This window comes from Silurus aristotelis (genome assembly GCF_946808225.1).
Source record: "Silurus aristotelis genome assembly, chromosome: 25".
In the NCBI taxonomy this organism is placed as follows: domain Eukaryota; kingdom Metazoa; phylum Chordata; class Actinopteri; order Siluriformes; family Siluridae; genus Silurus; species Silurus aristotelis.
The window spans coordinates 6,913,541-6,937,440 of NC_139598.1; the positions used below are offsets into that span (position 1 = coordinate 6,913,541).

The 23,900-nt window shown below is 37.9% G+C and overlaps 2 protein-coding genes across 4 annotated transcripts; one reads left to right on the forward strand and one right to left on the reverse strand.

The window, feature by feature from the left end:
- Positions 1-2,256: 2,256 nt before the first annotated feature.
- klhl15 (kelch-like family member 15) lies at positions 2,257-13,483 on the reverse strand. Of its 2 annotated transcripts, none has more exons than XM_083529667.1 (4): positions 12,746-13,483; positions 8,441-8,528; positions 6,545-7,256; positions 2,257-6,058 (listed from the first exon to the last, which is right to left on the reverse strand). In XM_083529667.1, the coding sequence occupies exons 1-4, from the start codon at positions 12,804-12,806 to the stop codon at positions 4,949-4,951; spliced, it is 1,971 nt and encodes a 656-aa protein (XP_083385793.1). In that variant the 5' UTR covers positions 12,807-13,483; the 3' UTR covers positions 2,257-4,948. The 2 variants fall into 2 exon arrangements, with proteins under 2 accessions (XP_083385793.1, XP_083385794.1); XM_083529668.1 differs by lacking the exon at positions 12,746-13,483 and adding an exon at positions 7,788-7,889 and having other exon boundaries at positions 8,441-8,527.
- Positions 13,484-14,804: 1,321 nt separating this feature from the next.
- Positions 14,805-23,370, forward strand: eif2s3 (eukaryotic translation initiation factor 2, subunit 3 gamma). Of its 2 annotated transcripts, XM_083530361.1 has the most exons (13): positions 14,805-14,870; positions 15,220-15,327; positions 16,178-16,241; positions 16,831-16,958; positions 17,475-17,596; positions 17,757-17,851; positions 17,985-18,143; positions 19,979-20,113; positions 20,195-20,289; positions 20,821-20,965; positions 21,776-21,945; positions 22,716-22,888; positions 23,035-23,370. In XM_083530361.1, exons 2-13 carry the CDS (start codon positions 15,259-15,261, stop codon positions 23,096-23,098), a joined length of 1,419 nt encoding a protein of 472 aa, XP_083386487.1. In that variant the 5' UTR covers positions 14,805-14,870; positions 15,220-15,258; the 3' UTR covers positions 23,099-23,370. The 2 variants fall into 2 exon arrangements, with proteins under 2 accessions (XP_083386487.1, XP_083386486.1); XM_083530360.1 differs by lacking the exon at positions 14,805-14,870.
- Positions 23,371-23,900: the final 530 nt, after the last annotated feature.

A 23,900-nucleotide genomic window follows, 5' to 3' on the forward strand; every position in this document is an offset into this window, starting at 1 on the left:
TGTGTGTGAAAATGACAGGAGAACTTCAGTTATAAAAATACTTAAACCAACAATCATGCCAAGTTCAAAATGACTGAGAGTACAATTTTCCCCTGCAATCTGTTGTTTATGTGAACATTACCCGAAGATGTTGGCACATACGTATTTGAAGATTTTATGCATTGCACTAGTCACATAATTGGCTGGCGTAGAGGTGTTCTTAATAAAATTATTCAGAAGTGATAACAGCTGGGTACATGAGTATTTGGACAGTGACACAATTGTTTACATTTTGCCTCTATACACCGCCACAATGGCTGTGACATAAACCAATCAAGATGTAATTTAAATCTTGGCACATCATCAATAAACAATAGTGACCTCGTTCCATTGGCAGCCATACATATCCGTGCTATAATACTGCCTCCATCGTAATGACAGATAATGTGTTATGCTTTGGCTCTCTCTTTCTCTTTAGTCTTCTCTTCTCTTCTCAATGATGATGATAATGATGATGAGTTAAACTCCATTCAGTGGACATACTGGTCCTCATGTGCAGGTGCTGCTGTTGCCCAGACTGTGAATGGTATAGAAGCTATAAAACAAGGCTATAAAACTATCAAGGGAAACAAAATTCATGCTTTTAAACCAAGAGGCATACAATAAAAAAATGACCTCATTGCACCTGTGAATAAATCAAAGCAGATGATAAGATTCAGAGCTTTGGAAGACATTTAACCTGTATATTTCATAGTAAAGTATATCTAATAGGCCATACGGTTCTTCGTAATTACATTCTCGGCATATGTGTGACCTTTAGAGACCTTCAAATACTTTGTTACTGTATTTAAGTGGATTTCTCTGAGATCAGTATCACTATTTTTGGACAAATCTTTCCTTTTACTCATTACATTTTTTACAAAATTATCAGTACTTTCTTCTTCTTATATTTTGAAACCAGGCTCGTTACTTTATTTGTTTTTATATATTTGGTGACACGATCAATATTTTTTTCTTCTCATTGCATGCCGTTTTAGTCCATCAACCTATTTCTTGTCATTGTGCAGCTTTTTATCACAGACATAGGTTAGCCCACAAAGCTAACAACAAACAAGGTAGAAGGCAACAAGAAATGTGGCTAATGTGGATGAGACAGAGGGAGTCAGCGATGTAAACATGACTGAGAACAGAGACATTCCTGATCACCTGATCATCTTTTCTCTGCTTGTGTTCTTGTGCTTGTGATACAAATCAGACAACAAAATAAAAAAAAATCCTATGTATTAATATATCAATATGATGTAAGGTCCAGTTTCCAGTGTGACACTAAAACATGTAGTAGTAATGGCTACTTTTTACTTAAGTATATGTCAAAGCAAATATTTATTTTAACTTGAGTGAAAAAGTGTGATCAGCACTTCAACATTTACCAAATTCTTTTAAATAATGACTATCTGTACTTCTACTTGATTCAAGGATGTGTGTAATTTTGCCACCTCAGGTGACCATGCACAAGAGGGTGCTACTCAACACAGCCGCTTTTATTTCTTCATTAATCAAATTAACCAAAGATAAGAACACCGAGATGTCAATGAACAATGCAATCAGAAATTGTTCAGACCCTTTCATTTTTCTCACATTTTTATCTTGCATCATGTTTCAATGCTTATAAACATGCACATCAATCTAAATTGCATATCCCATAAAGACAAAAACAAAACAGATCTGTAATAATTTTGTAAATTGATTAAAAACAACAAAAAAACAAATATCGCATGGAGAAGTATTCTGACCCTGTTAGAACACTTTAAGCTCAGGTGCATCACATTTTTACTGGATCATCTAGATTTTTCCGCATTTTTATTTCAGTACACCTGTGGCAAATTGTATTGATTGGATACAATATGGAAAAGGGTACAACTGTCTATATAAAATCTAACAAGGACAGAAATGTGTTGAAGCAAAAATCTGCGAAAAAGCTAAAAAAAAAAAATATTTTGCATTGCATGCCCACAAAACATAATTCTAAAAATGGAAGTAGTCTGGAAAAAATCTAGACTGTTCCAAGCAATGATTGTCTGGTCAAACTGAGCAATCTTGGAAGAAGGTCATTGGCAAGAAAAGTGATAGAGAATCCAATGGTCATTGTGTTATTCATTGTAGCCTATAATGCTTTTAATTTATGAGAAAACCACTTCATGGCAGTGGATTCAGACTTGGACTTGACAGAATGACATGAATATAAAACTTCTAGTGAGGAAATAATGACCACAGAAAAACTGAACAATAGGAACATTTATTTCAGGAAAGAAATTACAAAGTCTCCAAGTAGCAATAAACCATCAGATCACAGTAAATACATCAGTAATCTGATTAATGCTCAAGTACAGTTTAGATACAGGGTTATGTTTTATTAAACTGGATTTGTTTATTCAGGTTATTTTTTCAGAGGGGATATATGTGACAAGGATAAGTCTAAATGGGATAGACCTGTGTATTTTATACCTCAAGCTGCACAGCAGAAACCCTTTCACGTTGTATTTTTGTGTCTATATGTACATGACATTGATGGCTGGTTGTGGAAAAAAAAAGCATGTGACCCACAAGACAGAGACATGAGGGAAGAAATCAGTATTTGAGGAAGTTCAAACCAGTACCACATATAATATCAGTACAAAGCCAATAAATCCCAGAGGGGAAAAAAGACATGAGGTAGGCATGTACTGATATTAAAATAAATAATTTAAGCTTATAAAAGTCTATCATGTATAGAAGTATAGATTAACCTTATTATTCTGGGACTGACTTCTACAAGGATAAATGCAAATATATGAAGCCTTCAGAAAAAGCTGCCTTCTGAATTGAATAGAGCTTCGCTTAGAGAGCACTAAATATACCGCCTATTACCACGGCCTGCACCTTTGAGACGTAAAAAATTACAACATACTGTATAACCAATGATCTGCAAAAGCACAATAATGAAAAGGAGAACCGAGTGTTGCTGGATAAAACTTACTTGGTAGAACATTCTCATGAATAATGTGTAGCTGGACAAAAAGATCAACAGGCATTTAAGGTTAAAGATCATTACGCAATTTCATTTGAAAACGTCCTATATGTAGAATTTGACTACTTATGTCAAACTATGTATTTTTGTATTATGCACTATTGCATTTTGCCAAACAGTAATTCAAGTGGAACATTAATAATAGTGCCTCAGTGATCTGTCTGTGGAGAACTTGTTTGCAGACTATAGGCATAAATGTATCTTTTGAGCCATTAAGGTCTTTCCAATGTATTTCCATTTACCAACATGAAAACAATTGCCCATATCAGGGTAGTTCACTATATGGTCAAAAGTTTGTGTACACACAATTAATCACTCCCATATTTGATTCAAAGTGGTCTCTGTACTGTATGTTGTTTCCCTTTGCTGGATCTAAGAAGCCCAGCGTATATGTTCCAGCATAACAATGAACCTGTGTACAATGTGAGGTCCATGAAGAAATGGTTTGCTAAGGTTGGAGGGGTATTACTTGAGTGGCCAGCACAGAGCCCTGACCTCAACCTGGATGGATGGATGGATAGCTTGTGTCAAAAGTAAAGACTGCAAACATTTATTAATATTACATTAAGATGCTTTTATGGCCTTTCACAACTTGCAAGTTAAAATCCTGACAATACTACAGCCATATGCTCAGCAAGGGAAACAAATTAATCATGGGTATATATGGGAAATAGTGCTCTCAGAATAGTGCAGATAGCGAGTGCACTACTCTGCCTTGTGTAGCAATCTGAAAATGATAGCAATGCTGGGTGTTATCCAGTAAATGCAAATTACTATTCTAAACCATACAAACATTTCAGCTCACTTTATCCAGCCTCACATTATAACCTGGGAATTTCATCCAAACTGACCTCTGCGATTATTAAGCGGATTTATAAAACAATACTGTATAAACAGAAGACCAAATGTTTGGCATGAGGCCACCCCACACCAAAAAATAAAGAAAAAAGGGGAAAATGCATATGTGCTTTAGCCCTTTGCTCATGAAACAATAGAAATGTGACAAAACTGAAAACAGAGCAGCTGGTTTAATCTAGATTTGAAAACAAATCTAGATTACAAATCAATAAGTTATAATAAATTAAACAGGGTTATAGTGTTTATATATCTGGCAGAAGTTAGGAGATCGACATGAACATAACAGCCTTTACTCTTCTCTTGTTCGCCCTCTTTTTCAGTAGTGGAGGACCAGTGTTAATGCCTAGCAGTAAAAAAACACCTTTTAGAGTGCAAAATTTAATCCACATAAAAAATTTGTGTTACTGTCCTCATAAACATAATCTGCAACCTTCTACATTTCATAGTGTATGACATTAACAACAATGAATGTTAAGAAAAAGCAAAGGAAGTTTTTTTTTCCCCGTTTGTTAATGACATTTACAATGCTCGTTTTAATCGAGTTGTTCATAAGTGCCGCAGATTCTGACTTGGAAGTTGCGAAGAAGGACATGTGTGTATAGGAATGTGTGTACACATACAAAACTTCCTCAAACACCATTAAACAGAAGACGAGAGGGTAGGATGATTTCACGATTAACAATTTGGTGGAAAAGCAGTATGCTGTTATTGTACAGGACATTCCGGGTTACACAACAGACTGACATATTATCGTATTATGCACAAACAAAAGTCCACAGAAATGTCTGGCATTTAAGTCCGCTTAAAATGACACAGCTAATTTTAAGGGGAGAAAATCGCTTAAACAGCTTAACCAGCAGTGTTAACCAATCCCCCCCTCCAAGCCCCCCACCCCTTGACACTCCCCTACCTAAAAATTAGGGAGATTTTTTGTTCTTAAATAAGCACTGGCCTACTGTTTAAAAGTGTAATCAGTATATGAAGACTACTTTCACATTTGTAAACGTTTGTTTTGTTTCTTTTCGTTTCACCTTCTAGAGACCCTCAGCTGCAGCGCTTCATATGTTCCAGTACATACTCAGGGAAGTGCAGGCTGCATACCTGCAAGCCATCCAGTTTGCAAGGCATTCTAGGATACTCATCCTCCTTCCACTTGTTCTCCTCAGGGTCAAAGGTGAGTATAGAGTCACTGTAATGGCCATTGTAGCACAATCCACCCAGCACCATGATCTGTTTGTCCAGTACGGCCACACCATGCCCACTTCGTCCTATGGGCATGGAAGCGAGGATGGTCCATTCGTCCGTTTCTGGATTGTACACTTCCGTCGAAGGGCAGCCTTGGGATTCGAAAGACGCCCGCAGGATTACACAAACCCCTCCAAACACATAAAGTTTCCCGTTGTAGGATATCATCTTGTGGAAACAGCGTGCATAGTTCATCTTAGATTTGTTCTCCCAGCAGTTGGTAAGAATGGGATTGCGGCGTGTGCGGTGTTCAGATGCTCCCTCACGCTCGGGATCAAACACACACACCTGTTTGGAGGTGGAGGATGATGTGATGCCACCGGTAATATATAATTTTCCATTCAAAACTGTGCCCTCGTGGCCATATTTGTTAACTGGATACGGATCCACAAACTCCCACTTATCCTCTGCAATGTCATATCGTTCTGTCGAGTAAAACGTCTCGTCCCGTGTCCGTCCTGCCACAGCGTAAATGAACTTCCCGATCACACCAACGGCAAATTCTGACCTAGGGACTGACATGTCTGCCATCCTGAGCCAGGAATTCTGCCTTGGATCATAGCGGTAAACCTTGGACGATGCATGAAACTCTCCGTCTGGCCCTAGCTCCTCACCTCCCAACAGGAAAGCAAAATTGTTGACAATGGCCAAACAATCAGGCCGAAGTGGAACCTGTGGACCTTCCAACTCCCACCAGACCTTAGGCCGATGCAGGAGGAGGATCTTGCTGTTCACCATGCTGTGGCCGATCATCCCTCTGAACACAGCCGTCTGAGGCCGAACAGATCGGATCCGGTTGGACTTCGTGTCGGCTAGCGGCTGCTCGTTCACAGAGTGAAAGTAGTTGAGCGCCTGGTCCACTTCCTGCCTCAGCTGACGGGAATAACGATAGAACTCAGAGGTCTTTACCTAAGGAATTAAAAAAATAACAAGTCACATAGACAATGTCATGATAAATATATTGACAAAGACAAAATATCAGTCAAACGCTCAATAGTCTTCTCAGTCCACAGTGTGCACTGCTGTCTTCATTTAGTACTAAAAGATTAAACCTTTAATACATTTTTTAAAAGCTAAATATCTTATTTATAACAAAAATGGTATTTTATTTTTAAATTCATATTTACTTGTAAATTTGTGGAGTTTGCAATTCCACAGGACCTTTTCTTAAGACTGCACTGTCTAATGTAATTTATTGAAAACCATAAAAAATTTATATTTACATTTATTAAGGCAGAACCACTGGACCGTTTTCAATACAATTCTGATAATAAAATATACAATATTACTCAAGTATGTTTTGAATTATCACTGGAATGATTATGGCATTCCTCTATGAATATCATGCGAATTGTGCATACTGCTCAATACCCACTTGAACGAAATCGCAAATACCTTTTCAAACACTTGTGTTGGTGTCATAAGGCCAAAGCGCAGGTTCTGCACCATGGCGTCTGTGTGTCTCCAGCGGCGTCTGTCATGTCTCAGCCAGGCCTGCACAGCCTCATACAGCTCAATCTCTGGGAACCGACTTAGCCGCTCACTGGCCAGGCACCCCACCAGCTTCTCCAGGCTCAAGTAAGACAAGAAATCAGGCCTGGCCATCAGAGGCACAAAGTTCTCCAACAGGAAGGCGTCCAGCCGCTCCTGCACTCCCTCCACAGCCACACTAAAGTCATCCAGCAGCCTCATGACCTCGGCACAGTTCTCCAGGCAGATTTTTGCCAACAGGAAAGAACAGCAGAACTCCACAGCCTCGGTGAGCTGCACATACATGGCCGCCTGCAGAATCTCCTGCACTGTGGGCATGCTGAGTTCCAAAGATCCATAATACATGAAGCGAAGGACGTGGCCGAAGCCGGCCGCCGTCAGCCCCTTCATGTGGATCTTGTCCTGGTCTCGCTCGCGCATATCCGCTGTGAACATGACCCGGAAGTAGTCACTCTGAGTGGCCAACAAGGCCTTGTGGGCCTGGAAGTGATGCTCTTCTATTAAGAGTGTCACATCCAGCAAGAGACGTTCTTCATACAAGGCTCGGAAACCAGAGGACACGCTCCCATCATGCACCTGTGACAGGTACACCTCAACGTCCCCAGCCATTAAGCACCTATAAGGAAAGAGGGAAAAAATTGAAATTACTAAAACCCTGAATGTCTTCATTGAGCAACTTCATAACTTCATAATTGAGCTGCACCTACAAAATAACTGATAGTTCAGATGTATAAATTGTTGAATGAAAGTTACTTTCAGTTAGTTGGTTATAACATTCTATATTTATAAAAATAAGCCAATGGCTTCAGAAAATGCTAACCTACATCACACCAGCTGCTAAAAGACAAAGAAATATACACATCATTTACACTTATCTCAGAGTAGAAAATCGATATTCTTCTCACAAAGCAAAATTAATTGTCCCCCCTTTTTTTATGAGTTAATATGATTTAGCCAACACACACACACACACACACACACACAAAAAAAAAACCCAGATGCTAAAGAAGCTTCTGGAAGGACTTCAAGAACATTCACACCTCAGCAGTTTGGTTGGGATGCTGAGTGCCAACTTTGCTGCTCCACACTTTTTATTTTTCATACACACACATATACTCACACATACATACACACATTGCACACTCACCTCTGATTGGCCACGGGCATGTCACTGGGGGGTGTCCGAGCCAATCAGAGGACAGTGGCTCTTGTGTCCGTAGGAAAAAAACCTCTTTTCTGAGGGATTCACCTAAATGACAAGTCAACAAATATTTATCTATATGACAAACTGTCCCAGGCAGTAAGTTCATGTGAAACATTCACAGTAAATCTGCAAAATCCTGTTTGTCCCTGTTTACGTACAGATATTTAGAGACATATTACTTCTGGGAAAAGTATTACTACTAATCAGCTCATTCATATGCACATGCGATTATCATGGACAGTTAAACGAAGGACATGTCCCGAATGCTTGTATTTAAGTACATTTTGTATTTGAATCTATCAGGAAAAAAATAAGTGAAAAGTTCCTGGAAATGAGATCAGCAAAACTTTACAATAATGAGAGATATTAAGTAGCTAGCAATTTGGCTAGCTCTATAATCTTAGCTAATGATGATCTCATGTTGAAATGTTAGTAACAAATTTAATAAGTTACTCTTTAAATTAAATATTTATCTTTAAACATGCATAAAAAACTAAAACTATTGTCAAAAAGCTTCTCTGATATTCAAAAAAATACTTATTTCAAACAATTGACAGACAAGTAGTAAAAAATAGTAAGTCTTGGTTATTGTGTACCTTTCGGAGGCGTCCTGGCCGGTCGGCGGCTTCGCTGTCAGTGCGCTGAGAGGACGCTCACATTTCCTTTGCTTGTGTTTCCCCTGTTCTAACGTGTGAAAAATACAGGGATTTTACTGCAGTAGCAACACAAACACTCCCACACGTTGCACGCAGATTAATAAAATATAGCAACACTTTAATATAGTGTATAAGTAATGATATAATTTGAATGAAAATTAACTGATTTTTAAAAAAAAAATTTATCATGGACACCGTAAAATGCTTGCTATGTGAATACTAAACCTGAAGCAACATAAGGACAGCCATCTATAAGTGCACACAAGACCGTCATTCCCACAATTCAGTTCACCAACACCAAGAAAGTCTTACTTCATCTAGGGATCTGGTGAATTCATGATTTATTGTCAATGACAGGAGCTTTAATATTAATGCACTCATGTTTAATACATAATTGTTTCGATATTATAAAGTAATTCACAGGGACTTGCATGATGGATCAGCTATAAAATCAGTAAGTGTAATATTAAAATTTGTCAAAAATTTTAATTTGTTGCTAGAAAAGATGACTGATGTGGTAAATGCACGTTTCTTCGAATATGACAATCTACATTTTTAGAAAACAGAGCATAGTTAGGTAACTAGTTTTTAGCTGCTATAAAGTAAGTGATAACTTGTAAAAACCAAACATGATAAGAAAAACTGCTTTGTGGATTTTACATAACATTGGTGGAGAGTAATTAAGTTTTTCTTTCTTTACTTTATTGGTGTACTCAAGAACATTTTTCAAGTATTATTTTGGAAAACTTTCATGACATTTATAGGAAAAAATGTTGTATCTCGGTACTTTTAAGTGAATACATAAACAGCATTAAAGAAGCGTGGAAGGTAAGAGGATGCCTGAGGAATGTAGAAGGAGTGCATTGGTATCATGAAGTTATGGGAAAGAGTAGTGGAAGCCAGGCTGAGAGAAGAAGTGACCCTCTGTGAGCAACAGTATGGTTTCATGCTGGGGAAGAGCACCACAGACGCAATATTTGCTTTGAGAATGTTCATGGAGAAGTATAGAGAAGGTCAGAAGGAGTTGCATTGTGTATTTGTGGATTAAGAGAAAGCGTATGACAAGGTGCCATGAGAGGAGTTGTGGTATTGTATGAGGAAGTCAGGTGTGGCAGAGAAGTATGTGAGGAAGGTGCAGGACATGTATGAGGACAGTGTGACAGCACTGAAGTGTGCAGTAGGAATGACAGACTGGTTCAAGGTGGAGGTTGGACTGCATCAAGGATCGGCTCTGAGCTCTTTCCTGTTTGCAGTGGTGATGGACAGGTCAGGTGATGGACGAGGTCAGACAGGAGTCTCCCTGGACTATGATGTTTGGGTGGAGAAGAGTGGCAGGAGTGATTTGTGATAGTAGGGTATCTGTAAGAGTAAAAGAGAAAGGGAAAGTTTATAGGACTGTGGTGAGACCTGCAATGTTGTATGTTTTAGAGACAGTGGCAATGAGAAAAAGACAGGAGGTGGAGCTGGAGGTAGCAGAGCTGAAGATGCTGAGATTTTTTTTTTAAGTGATGAGAATGTACAGGATTAGAAATGAGTTTATTAGAGGGACAGCGCATGTAGGACGTAATAGGAGACAAGGTGAGAGAGGCGAGATTAAGATGGTTTGGACATGTGCAGAGGAAGGACACGAGGTATCTCGGTATAATGTTGAGGATGGAGCGCCAGAAAGGAGGAAAAGGAGGAGGTTTATGGATGTGGTGAGGGAAGACATGCAGGTAGTTGGTTGAAAAGAGGCAGATGTAGAGGACAGGGGGGTATGGAGATGGAGTATCCGCTGTGGCGACCCCTAATGGGAGCAGCCGAAAGAAGACGACGACATAAACAGCAATATAACCTGTCGTGAGTCTATACATAACCCCATAGATTTCTGGAGAGTTTTCAAGCAGTTAGTTCAGTCTTACTGTGTGTCTGTAACAATAGAAAACTTTCTCCCAAACAAGGTATTCAGAAGAATAAAACATTCAACTGTATTAATTATTAAAATATAGTTCTCATACAGCACCACTGTTACTTTTGCATCTCAAATCAGGTATTTTTGCACTTTCACTCAAGTGTAAAATAAGTACTTTTACATTCACTGGAGTCATAATTAAGCATGTTACTCAAGTACAGGTATAGTGTACCAGGCCGTGTCTCCTTCTGTACCAGGATGCATACAAAGAACAAAACTTTTTAATGTTTATTTTCATTTCATTGACTTTTGTGGCCAGCAGGGTGTTCCCACTGATCCCACTGATTCTGCATTAAAAAATAAGCTTCCACTGATTCTGCATTATGATGAGTTAAGTTACCTTTTAATTTGATATGTAATAATTAAATTAATAAATAAAATCATACAATATGTATATGGTCTGTGAAAAATTGTCTTTGCATGAAACTGTTCTGTGGTGCAAAAAAGGTTGCAGGTCTGCTGGCCTAATTCATACACCACTGATTTAATGTGACTAGAAAAGGAAACAAACGATAGTGTATTACTATTTCACATATAAAAAAAGCTAACTGTTGGAAAAGTGTTGTTTTGGAATAAAACTAATCAAGACATGCTGTTTCAATAATTCATCATTTTTGCAATAATAACAAAAAATCCGCCCCCCTGTCAGCCCACATCAGACAACCCACAACTACAAAAGCTTAGGTAGCAATTACAAAATCCAAAGTTTGAAACGGCTGCAGTGAATTCCCAGCAAATAAATGAAACCCTCATTATATGTTCATCATAAAAGTCGAACCAGTGCAGAACAAAAATGTCAACCATGAAATGAGGTTCAATCTCTCCATACTTGATGTCCAATCACTTTGTCAAGTAAAAGACAATCAAATAAACTACTTCAATTGGATTTAGAGAACGCGTACGACAGGGTGCCGAGGGAAGAGTTGTGGTTTTGTATGAGAAAGTCAGGTGTTTCAAAGAAGTATGGTGCAGGACATGTATGAGGACAGTGTGACAGCAGTGAAGTGTGCAGTAGGAATGACAGACTGGTGGAGGTTGGACTACATCAAGGATCGGCTCTTAGCCCTTTCCTGTTTGATGATGTTTGTGGATGATATTGTGATTTGTGGTGAGAGTAGGGAGCAGGTTGAGAAGAGCCTGAAGAGCTGGAGGTACGTGCTGGAGAGAAGGGGAATGAAAGGTGAAGGAGTTCAGGTACCTGAGGTCAACAGTGTAATGTAATAGAGTGTGTGTTAGAGAAGTGGAGAGAAGAGTGCAGGCAGGGTTGAGTGGGTGGAGAAGAGTGACAGGAGTGATTTGTGATAGAAGAGTATCTGTGAGAGTGAAATGGAAAGTTTATAGGACTGTGGTGAGACCTGGGATGTTGTATGGTTTAGAGACAGTGGCATTGAGTAAAAGACAGGAGGTGGGGCTGGAGGAAGCAGAGCTGAAGATGTTGCAGTTTTCGTTAGGAGTGACGAAGATGGAAAGGTTTAGAAATGATTTTCTTAGGGGGACAGCGCATGTAGGATGCATGGCTGAGGAAAAAAGCAAGGCCAAAGAGGAGGTTCATAGATGTGGTGAGGGAATACATGCAGGTAGATGATCCGCTGAGGCGACCTGTAATGGGAGAAGCCGAAAGAAGAAAAAAGAAGAGGAAGAAAATAATTGGTTGTAAGACATGTCAAGTGTGATGAAGTACGGCGAGGATGAAAACTACAGAGCTCTGGAGCAGAGAGGTCAGTGTGTTAATGTGACAGGAGTGACTCGTGTTTAATGCAGATGAAGGATTTACAGTTGCACACTCAACTACTCTTTAAAGCACAGATCGAGGGACCTGCAACGAGCAACACAGCAGCTATATGAGACTACCGTTAATTCATGAATTTGATGGAGAGACAGTGAGAGACAGACAGACAGACAGACAGACAGAAAGAGAGAGAGAGAGAGAGAGAGAGAGAGAGAGAGAGAGAGAGAGAGAGAGAGGAGACAGAGAAAGACAGAAAAAGAGATACAGATAGACCGAGAAAGACAGAGAGAACCAGAGAGAAACACACGGAAAGAAAGAAAGAGAGAGAGAGAGAGAGAGAGAGAGAGAGAGAGAGAGAGAGAGAGAGAGAGAGAGAGATACTCTTGTAGACTGTTACACTGTAACCCAGCAGGTAAAATGACATTATTAGCGCTGTTAGTTACCAGTGTTACAGTTTCACACCTAAACCACTTTCAGTCCGACGACATGAAGCATTATGACGTCACAACCCCCCCCCCCAGTTACAGCGCTACTATCATTCCTCGTGCGTTAGAGGTTTAAATACCTCGGCGATGCGACTCCACACAACCCCGCTTCGACCACGGAGCCCGCGATCCTTCTGACATGGAGGGCCGGCGATTAGTTTGTTCCAGAGATCAGAAAAGTCTGGACGTGGGGAAAGAAAATCATGATCGTCCATACGCGTCCCTGCATAGCAACAAAGCAGCGCTATTCTGCCGAAATCGCAACATTATGATTCCCTTACAGCTTTTCCTGCCATTCTAGAGGCCATATTATTGTCTGCACTGACGTCATTTCCTGCAGAAGAAGAAGATCCGGCTGACCGGATGTGGAGGTTTTGGAGTGCAGAATTGAAAGTCTTTCAGGGCGACAGTGAGAAACTCTAGGAAGCCCAAGGGGGACTTTTTGGGGGGAATGGGTTTTTGGGGGTGTCATGATTATTAATTGCGCAGTGTGAATACCCGACATGTGATTGGCTGAGGAGACGCGGTGTTGCCGGGGTGGTCGATCAGGATTTGACTGACTGAAAATCATCATTTAAATAGTCTGTAGCTTATTAATCCATTAGTTCTCGAATCTGATTCGCCAGAAGGCGTTGAATAATTTCTTATAACAGCAAATCTGACAATAGTTCCGGTTGACAGTCACATACATCAAGAGTTTATATTACTGCGCTCATTCTAATGCAGCATTTTTTCATTGAAAAAAACTGTTTTAGAAGCATAAACAATGGTACAGGGATTCCGTACTGTTGGAATTATTATTATTATTATTATTATTATTATTATTGCTACTACTACTGCTTCTATTATTATTAATAATTAACAAGGGCTGATTTATTTCTGTTAGCTTCCTATTTCTGGTGTTTCCACTAGGGGGCAGTGTTACACAAACCTATATAGTTATTTTGTGAAGTTTTTTTTTCCCTGATGTGTTAACTATAGAGTTTAAAGTTATAGAGTGAACACAAACCACATCTTCACACACAAAAAACAGTCGTCCTCACAAGGCAAGTTAATGATAGTCTGGAGGCCATGTATCTGTAAAGACCATAACATGCCACATTATAAACAGTAAAAGAGTTCTTCACTATTTTGATGCAGAACTTACAAATCATATATCCAGATATGTGCAAATGGAAGCTAGTACACATAAATTGTGACTGAAAAAAAGTGAATGCTTTGTAAGAAATTCTAAATAAGAAAGCATGTTCTGCATATGTTTACATATTGCACTTATATGTGTTTACATAAATTGTATTACCATTTAACTGTACATGTAAAACGTTGTCTACCATTTAACTGTAAATGTAAAAACTGTAATGTAATAGAAAAAAAAATATCTGAAGCCAGAAACAAAGGAGAGTTCTGATTTTTAGAAATATTAGAAATAATACATAGACGTCTTGGTCAATAATAGTTTCCGTTCTTTGCTTAGATGGTCAAACAGCGCACTAGTCAGAGCTCGCAACCCGCATCTGTTTCAAACTGTACAAGCTCAAACATATTCGTGTGGATTTAATAGCTGTTTTTTTTATTATTATTATTTCACAATTGCTGATGGGGCGAAGAAATTGATTTGGTTGCATATATATTTGCAAAGACATTTAGGCAGGCTTTTCAAGAATGCTGACAATCTTGAGGAAAGTTCAGTCAAAACAGTTAGATAGTAAATTGGTTCTTGGCTGGATCTGGCTAAGTTTAGTTTTGGCAGTGAGTTTGGCCCACATACCACGTGGAAGTACGGCCCAAGATTGGGAAGGAGAAGGAGAAAGTCAACCAGACTATTGCCAAAAGCTGACCAAAACTGTTGCTGTATATCAGTGAAGAAAAAAAAAAAAAAAAATATATATATATATATATATATATATATATATATATATATATATATATATATATATATATATATATATATATGTGTGTGTGTGTGTGTGTGTGTGTGTGTGTGTGTGTGTGTGTGTGTGTGTGTTTCCAATTTTGTGTAGGAGAGAACTTAGTAAATACATTTTTAAGTAATTAGAATTTGTAAACAATGAAATTGAACAATTTTGAGAGTGAACGGACGAGTAAGTAAACTACAAAACCGATGACGTTTATTGTACGCGACGGACCCTCTATTATAGTCCGCTACAGCTTTTATCGCGTTTGAAAAAAAAAAAGCTCGTACAGGTATATTTATACATCGTGGAAATGCCACTTCATTGATTAAGCCGCTTTATACATTTTTTTTAGAGCAACTTATGACTAAATAACACCTGAATTAGAAATATTTCTGTCGGTTTTTGAGTAACACATGTTTCCTCCGGAGATTTTCCTTCTCCATGTTGCATCATCCATATGCCTATGTGCCGGTATTTTATTTAATTCGTGTGTATTAGGTGTCTGTTAAAATGTTTATAATAATGTACGTATAAAGCGTTTTCAATTTGTCTCTGTTTAACAGTGTATGTCCTATTTATTTATTTATTTAGCTTATTTATTTATGTAATGCTCTTTCTTTGCCATGTAAAATAATCAGGCGTGGTGTGGGCACTCTTCCATTTTCTTTTTATTCAAGATGGCGGGTGATGAGTCCGGAGTAACGCTAGGCCAGCCTCATTTGGCTAAACAAGACCTTAGCACACTAGTAAGTACTTATAATATTATCTGTGAATGTGATAAAAAACATTTTAAAGATTATACTTTGTTTCTGTACCGAGTGGAAGCGTGTTTGATTGTCTCTGGGTGTAGTCTGGATGTAGCTGGTTTGCTTCCTCAGTTCCACACCACCACATGACTGACTGGATCTCAGAGAAGCAGATTTTTAAAATGAAATCCCAAAAGACACAAAGCTATTTATCTGTAATATTTTCTATAGACCTGTCTTTTATATATAATTAAGGTATTCTATAATACCTGGTGATGATTGTGTAATGGCAGTGTTCCTGTGTGATGGAGCTTCTTGTTTGTACATAAATAAAAAGGTCTCGTTCAATCTAACAACCTTCAGCACTTCTGAATAAACTGTTGTCCTCAGATTTCTCTATCTATCTATAGATCTATCTATCTATCTATAGATCTATCTATCTATCTCTCTCTCTCTCTCTCTTTCATATATACATACATATACAGAGAGAGCAACTCTCTGTTGCTTTGTGTTTGATCTGTTTGATTGTGTAAAAAACCACAGATAGATAGATAGATAGATAGATAGATAGATAGATAGATAGATAGATAGATAGATAGATAGAAACTTGCTTACATTTTCAGATCACTATCATTAGTGTAGAACTGGCTTTCCAAAAGGTTTCATAACAGTAATGTCATTGTAACTGCAGGTTTCTATGTGATGCGTTCCATATTTTCCTAAAACTTGAGTTTTCACTCTAAGCATTTTTTTTTCCAGCTATACATTTATAATACAATTGTTCTCTCTCTCTCTCTCTCTCTCTCTCTCTCTCTCTCTCTCTCTCTCTCTCTCTCTCTCTCTCTCTCAGGATGTGAGCACACTGACTCCACTCTCACCGGAGATTATCAGCCGGCAAGCAACAATTAACATAGGTGGGTTTACTGGGTCTTTAACAAGTTTAATGGAAACACATCCTTATGTGTGGTTTTTTTTTTGTTGTTGTTGTTTTTTACATTCTGTAAAACCTGTAATGAGTTTTATTACTATGTAATAGAGCATAGCAAAATAAAACATTTGTGTAGACATATAGACACTGAGTTTTGGTAAAAATGGGCACGTTACTGGAGAGGGTTTGGCTGTAGTTTGTAGTTCTGGTAGTTGTGCATCATGTTTTCAACCTCGACAAAAACTCTTGACAGTGCATATCTGCATCTTCATGCGTAATCCTTTAAACTTTCATAACTAATTTTTAATTTAACTGGGGGGGGGGGGGAATTCAGGCAGAAATATGATTCATTTTTTTTTCTCTAATTGTTCAACTGTATAATTGCAATATTGTGATATTCTGAATTAAATCTGCATGTGTACAAACCACATATTTGTCCATGCTAGATTATACACATTATGTAGCTCTAAAGTGTTTTTGGGTAATATGTTTTTGTTTCACACTTTCATTCAATGCTTTGGTCAATTTGTTAATATTGGTCACTTCTGAAATAAGTCTTGCTGTTTTTGTTGCAGGAACTATTGGCCATGTGGCTCACGGGAAGTCAACGGTGGTGAAGGCCATATCTGGTGTGCACACTGTCCGATTCAAGAATGAGCTTGAGAGAAACATTACTATCAAGTTGGGTTATGCCAATGCTAAGGTAGGGGGGGATTGTAACATTTGCATGGATGTTTGTGAGATATAAATGGTTCAGCGCAGTGATGTGATTGGATATAAGATTACAGCAGGACATTACATCATCTGTTTTAACACAGTTGTTTACTGGTGCAGCGTAGGAACTGATGAATAGCATTAGATACAAAGCACACAATATACCACCACTTAGCTTAGTCTCAATGGTGTGTATGGTTTATTAAAAATGTATTGTAAAAGTTGCATACATTATTGTAGTGTGTGTACATAGTGCATTAATGAAATGAATTTATTAATAAAAAATAAAACTTTAATTTAGACCATGTTCGAATCCCGGATCACTAAATGGATACAGATGCTATGTATGTTACAACATAAAATGCCTTTCGTCTCCTTTATTAATTTGTATGTAAATTAGACAAGCTTTTATATACCACATGTTTTTATAAATGTTGATATTGTGCAGTAGTGGGCTATTTTGTGGAGATACTAGTGTACTAAAAGTATTTGCTTCTTTTGTCAGGTGTATAAGCTGGATGACCAGAGCTGCCCAAGGCCCGATTGTTACAGGTCGTGTGGCAGCAGTACTCCTGATGAGTTTCCTACAGACATTCCTGGCACAAAAGGCAACTTCAAACTAGTCAGGTAAATGTTCTGGTGTATTAGATACATTAATAATAATTTGGAGATTATTTGTGGGCAGATGTGCACTGTAGTGGCTTTCATTTGTTGCCTTTTCACACATTTACATCCCTCTGTGATTTTTATTAATTTTTTTTGGTCCTTTCTTTTATCCTCTTATTAGACACGTGTCCTTTGTCGATTGCCCGGGACACGACATCTTGATGGCCACCATGTTGAACGGCGCGGCTGTTATGGATGCTGCACTCCTTCTGATTGGTGGGTGTTTGCTCTTTATTAGCCAACTACAATAACATGTTTTAAAGTTTTAGACAGATATTATTTATGCATTTTTTTAATTTTGTCACGTGTATTAGTCTAACCCAAGAACACTCCCATCCTGTTGTTTTAGCCGGTAACGAGTCATGCCCTCAGCCTCAGACATCAGAGCATCTGGCTGCTATCGAGATCATGAAGCTGAAGCACATCCTGATTCTGCAGAATAAAATCGACCTGGTGAAAGAGAGTCAAGCCAAAGAGCAGTATGAACAGATTCTGGCTTTTGTGCAGGGTGAGTTCAGCCTTTGATTATTTATACTTATTATATACTTATACTTATTTGATTATTATCTGTTAAAAGTTTATTTCGGTATAAAGTGACCCTTCTTTTATAGTTTTATGGTAGTTCACTTGCTAGTTTTGTGACCCTGATTAGCTGAAGGTATAAATGGAAAATAAAAATAAAATATACAATCAAAATGTTTTATTTATAGCAGACCTGACAGCCTTTCTGCATTTTGCATAGTAGCAGCATTTTCCCCTGTTTAATTTACAGTGACTTAGAATAGAAATTGGTTCTATTACAAATTAGTTTTAAAAAGTGAAATTCATAGAATAAAATGTGTGTGTGTGTGTGTGTGTGTGTGTGTGTGTGTGTGTGTGTGTGTGTACACATACATACATTCTCCCTGCCAGTATAAGGTAGCAGATTAGCCAGATTAGCATCTGGATCTAGAATGATTTATGGTTGTGCAGGTGTTAGAAAAAGTCTCATATTAACAACTACCCTGGATTACCCACCTCTTTTTCTCCTACTTACATTAGTAATCTCTCATCTTTTCAATTTTCTCTCTTTAAACATGTGAATCCTTATTTTTGGTTGAGGAAAATGGTGAATGTTTTGAGGTTGTTAAGATTCAAACTCCTGGTTTCTTTGTAAGTGTTCTGTTTGATTGTTCTCAAATCTTTTTCTTTGTCTTCTTCAACATCGCAGGTCTCACCACAGTCCTATAAACTTTCCCTTTTACTCTTGCAGATACCCTTTTATCACAAACCCCTCCTTCCACTTTTCTCCACCCACTCCACCCTGCCTGCACTCTTTTCTTCACTACTCTAACACACTCTCCATTTCTTTGCACTGTTGTTTCCAGGTACCTGAACTCTTTTTCCACCTCTTCTTCGTGCAACTGCACCACTCCACTGCCCTCCCTCTTATTCACACACATGTACTCTCATACTCCTACTGACTTTTATTCCTCTTCTCTCCAGTGCATACCTCCACCTCTCCAGGCTCTTCTCAACCTGCTCCCTACTCTCACCACAAACACACACTCCTCTCTTGGCACACTGTCATACGCTTTTTCTAAATCAACAAACGCACAATACAATTCCTTCTGATCTTCTCTATACTTCTCTATCAACATTCTCAAAGCAAATAATGCGTCTGTGGTGCTCTTCCTCAGCAGAAACTATACTGTTGCTCACAGATGGTCACTTCTTCTCTCAGCCTGGCTTCCACTACTCTTTCCCATAACTTCATGGTGTGACTGATCAACTTATTTCCCCTGTAGTTACTGCAGGTCTTCACATCTCCCTTATTCTTAAAAATTGGTAGCATCACACTCCCCCATTTTTCAGGCATCCTCTCACCTTCCAGAAACTTGTTAAACAATCATGTAAAATAATCTCCACTTCTGTTTCTCCTAAACATCTCCATGCTGATAGTTTAATTATTCTTTAATAAAATGTGAAAATTTAACAATGAACAAATAATTTTGATATAAATAAGTGATTTAATAAACGTAGCTAGTTTGTTTGTATGTTGATTGCAGATGGGAATCTTTTTTGTGAAAATTCAGCTTGAGTGTCCATAAAACAGAAACATGGGGTCAGGGGCAACCCAGTAGTGTTGCTGTTTAACCAGTCGCTTATCTAATACATAATGTTTGCCTTTGTGGAAGTAAATCAGCATTTTATACTTGCATGCATATATCCAGTTCACATTTATGTTCTTTGAGTTAGTTGTATCTCTGCTTAAGATGTTTCATTACTGATCAGAAGGTCATGAGTTCAAGCAGCCACGGCTGGGTATTTAAATGATAATTTCCTTTTTTCTCCCCTCTGCAGGCACAGTCGCAGAAAGCGCCCCTATCATACCCATCTCAGCTCAGTTGAAGTACAACATCGAGGTGGTGTGTGAATACATCGTAAATAAAATCCCTGTGCCCATTCGAGACTTCACCTCTGAACCTAGGCTTATTGGTAAATACTCCTCATTATTTGGAGTTGGATACTATTTATAGAAGGTTTTTCTTTGTTGTTGACCTTTTTCTTTTCTGGCAGTAATTAGATCATTTGATGTGAATAAACCTGGCTGTGAGGTGGATGATCTGAAAGGAGGAGTAGCTGGAGGCAGTATTCTGAAAGGAGTGCTGAAGGTAAGATTAAACTCTTAATGCCGTTTAAAAAGCCCGTTATTGCAATTTGCAACCTTGTGCTATAATGCAGTATGTTTTAAAGTATAAAAACTTTAACCCCCGGTTGGAATTTTCTATAGACACATGCAGAAAAATATATATCTTTATGCTAGTTACCAAATGATAGAGACTTAATGTACATGGTATTTTCTTAGTATTGTACATGCCAGATTGTGCAAATAATTTTTTTTATTATTGTTATAACACATTCACGAAGACAGAATTCATCCGGACCTTTTTACATTCTGCAAGTTGTCAATTCAAGCAAACTAATTATTCATTCTGGGTTTTTTTTTTTTGCATTTTGTGTATTTCTTTCCCATTTAGGGTTTATCTTATTTTAAAAATCTAACATGCATAAAATAGATTGAATGAAAATCACATGATTTTATCTATGCCATTCAGTCCGATAAATCTAAGATGCATAAGATGCATGCTTAAGTGTATTTGGTGCAATCTGAGACTGAGTTGTTCATGTTTTTTTTTCTCAAGGTGGGACAGGAGCTCGAAGTCCGTCCTGGTATTGTGTCTAAAGATCATGAAGGAAAGCTCATGTGCAAACCGATTTTCTCCAAGATTGTCTCCCTGTTCGCTGAGCACAATGACCTTCAATACGCTGCACCTGGTGGCCTTATCGGTATGTGTTTTAGAGAGACTCCATTAAGGACTTTTATGTAAAGAATTTGATGATTTAACATGTTTTACATGTATATGTAGTCAGTATTTAGATTCCCAAAGGCAGCATGGCTCACCCAGTGGTGATGAGATATTTCACGTTTGTTCCGATGTATTGTAGAGCTTTATATAAAAGACTAGTATCCAAATGTTTTTTTCAGTTTCCTTTTTATTTTGTGACAAATTGAGGAGATAAAAGGCCTGGAGTTGATTGCAAGCTTTGTTTTATTTCAAACTTATGATTGTGTACAGAGGCAAAATAAATTTTCTACTGTTCAAATAATTTTGGATCTGCTATATATAGGTCCATGAAGCTTTAAAAAAAAAAAAAGTTACGTTAAAGAAAGATAGTATAAATAGTTAGGCCAATATTCTTAATTCATTTACCAGCATGTGCACTTTTAAAAAGCCTTTCCTTGTTTTTTTTGTTTGTTTTTTTTGTAATGAAATTTTCAAATGAAGTAGGAAGTGATGATTGTAACTACTATTTTGTTTTCCCATCCAGTTTAATTATAGCACATTCAGCTGCCATTTAAATGGATTACAGTGTAAAGCAGTTCAAATTTAGTCCCTAAATTGTAGTTTAGATAAAAGGCTAATGTATTATTGTGATCTACACAGTTCCAAAATGGTAACACGGTTCATTGTTTTGCGCTGTTTTTTTGTATTCTGTACTTTAAATTGTTAGTATGTAGCAATGCTGCAGTGTGCAAGAGAAGCCTGTTTTATTTAACCGTTCTTGTGGCCTGTCACGTTTATGCATTTGATGCAGGTGTGGGAACAAAAATTGACCCGACACTATGCAGAGCGGACCGCATGGTCGGTCAGGTCCTCGGCGCTGTGGACGCACTGCCTGAGATTTTCACCGAGCTCGAGATCTCCTATTTCCTATTGAGGAGGCTGCTGGGTGTCCGCACTGAGGGTGACAAGAAAGCAGCAAAGGTAAATGGGAATCTTAGCTCTAATTTACATAGACACTGATTTAGATGAACGCAGTTAGTTGTTTTTATTCATTGTTTTAGATTGAATCTAGGGCTGTCAAAATAAACACGTTAATTCAACGCAAATTAATTTTAACAGCAATCATTTTTATTAACGCTCGATTAATGCAGCGCGCATTTTTTTGACGATTTTTATTTGAATTATAAATAAATAAATGTAAAAGAGGCTAAATCAAAACCTTCAATGCAACACTTTTTTTCACGACGTTCTTTCTTTCTTTAGATATAAAATAAAAATGAAATCAAGCACCGAAATCCCCCATGATGCACTCATGGCAAAAGTTCCGTTTTCTGTCCAGATTAAAACGTTTACAAGAATATTTTCTCTTCATGCTCCATGTTGAGTGGTTTTACAAAAACATAAACATAATTTGCATAAAGCATCCATATTTGTCAATGCTCATGTTAATTACAGTATGAATACTTTGAGGTATATTTAGAACAGATAATGTGCGATTTACTTTTTTTTTTATTTATTTTTTTTTTTATCGATTAACAGCCCTAATTTAAACAAAATTAAGTCGTTTTAGAAATGTATCTGTTTGGTATACAGTGAACATTTAAAACAATCAGTTTGGACCAGTGATGCTGACTGGCTATTAATCTTGCCACAGTTGCTGATAAGCTCCTCGGTTAATCATAAGCCCTGGAAAAAAAAAAAACTCTCATAAAGGAGACGTTAATGATAAATTGTTTTCACTTGCATTGCAGGTCCAGAAACTTTCGAAAAACGAGGTGTTGATGGTGAACATTGGCTCATTGTCAACGGGAGGCCGTGTGAGTGCAGTGAAAGCGGATTTGGCCAAAATTGTGCTCACTAACCCTGTGTGCACAGAGGTGGGTGAGAAGATCGCTCTGAGTCGTCGAGTGGAGAAACATTGGCGGTATGCAAATTATAAACACTTCTCTTTGTGTATATAAAAACATTTTTGTATAGAGAAGCTTGAGTACATTAACCATTATTTAATATATTGTCTCTGGAGTAATTGTATTTGGCTTTTTGTTTTTTTTGGGGTTTCCTTTTCTTTAGTCTAATCGGCTGGGGTCAAATCAGGAGAGGAGTGACCATCACGCCCACAGTGGATGATGATTGAGGATTTTACAGTTGGAAAAAAGGATAGTGTTGTGACACCACATGGCATAAACATCAACCTGTTATCACAGTAGTGCTGAGGTTGAAGCTGCACAGACATCCATCAGCTTCTCAGCACCTGTATTTTAAAATAAACTAAATCCCAAAGGCAGGACTGATTTTTCATTTACACTGCAATATGGGAAGAAAGCTGTATTTCCCTGGGTTTGCTGAAAAACAAAGAAATTGTCAACATATTTCACTGATTACTAATAAAAACACTTTGGATCAAAAGTTTGCTGTGATTTGTGGACCCACGTGGTTGCTACCCTAACAGTGTGTCTACATCATGGGTCACCAGCCTTTTTGAAACTGAGAGCTACTTCTTGGGTACCATTAATGTAAAGGGCTACCAGTTTGATACACACAGTTTTCAGTTTGATCTGAAATAACACATTTGCTCAATTTACCTTTTCTTATGTTATTATTAATCATTCGTGATATTCATCTATGTGAAGACACTGATCATGTTAATGATTTCTCATAATAAGTATCAACAATGATTTAACAAAGTAGGAAACAACTATTAGAAAAGGCCCACGGGCTACTCGTGGTCCTCGCGGGCACCACGTTGGTGACCCCTGGTCTACATAATGTTTGCATTAATGTAATTTGTCCCAATATGATGACTGGATTTCAACAGGCAAAGGGTCTGTTTTGCATGAACATAAGATTATGTCGAGTCGGAGAAATCCTGAGATTCTGTTAATCATCAAAGGAGAAAAATCTATTGCTCTACTTGAAGCAAAATAGAATCCTATAAT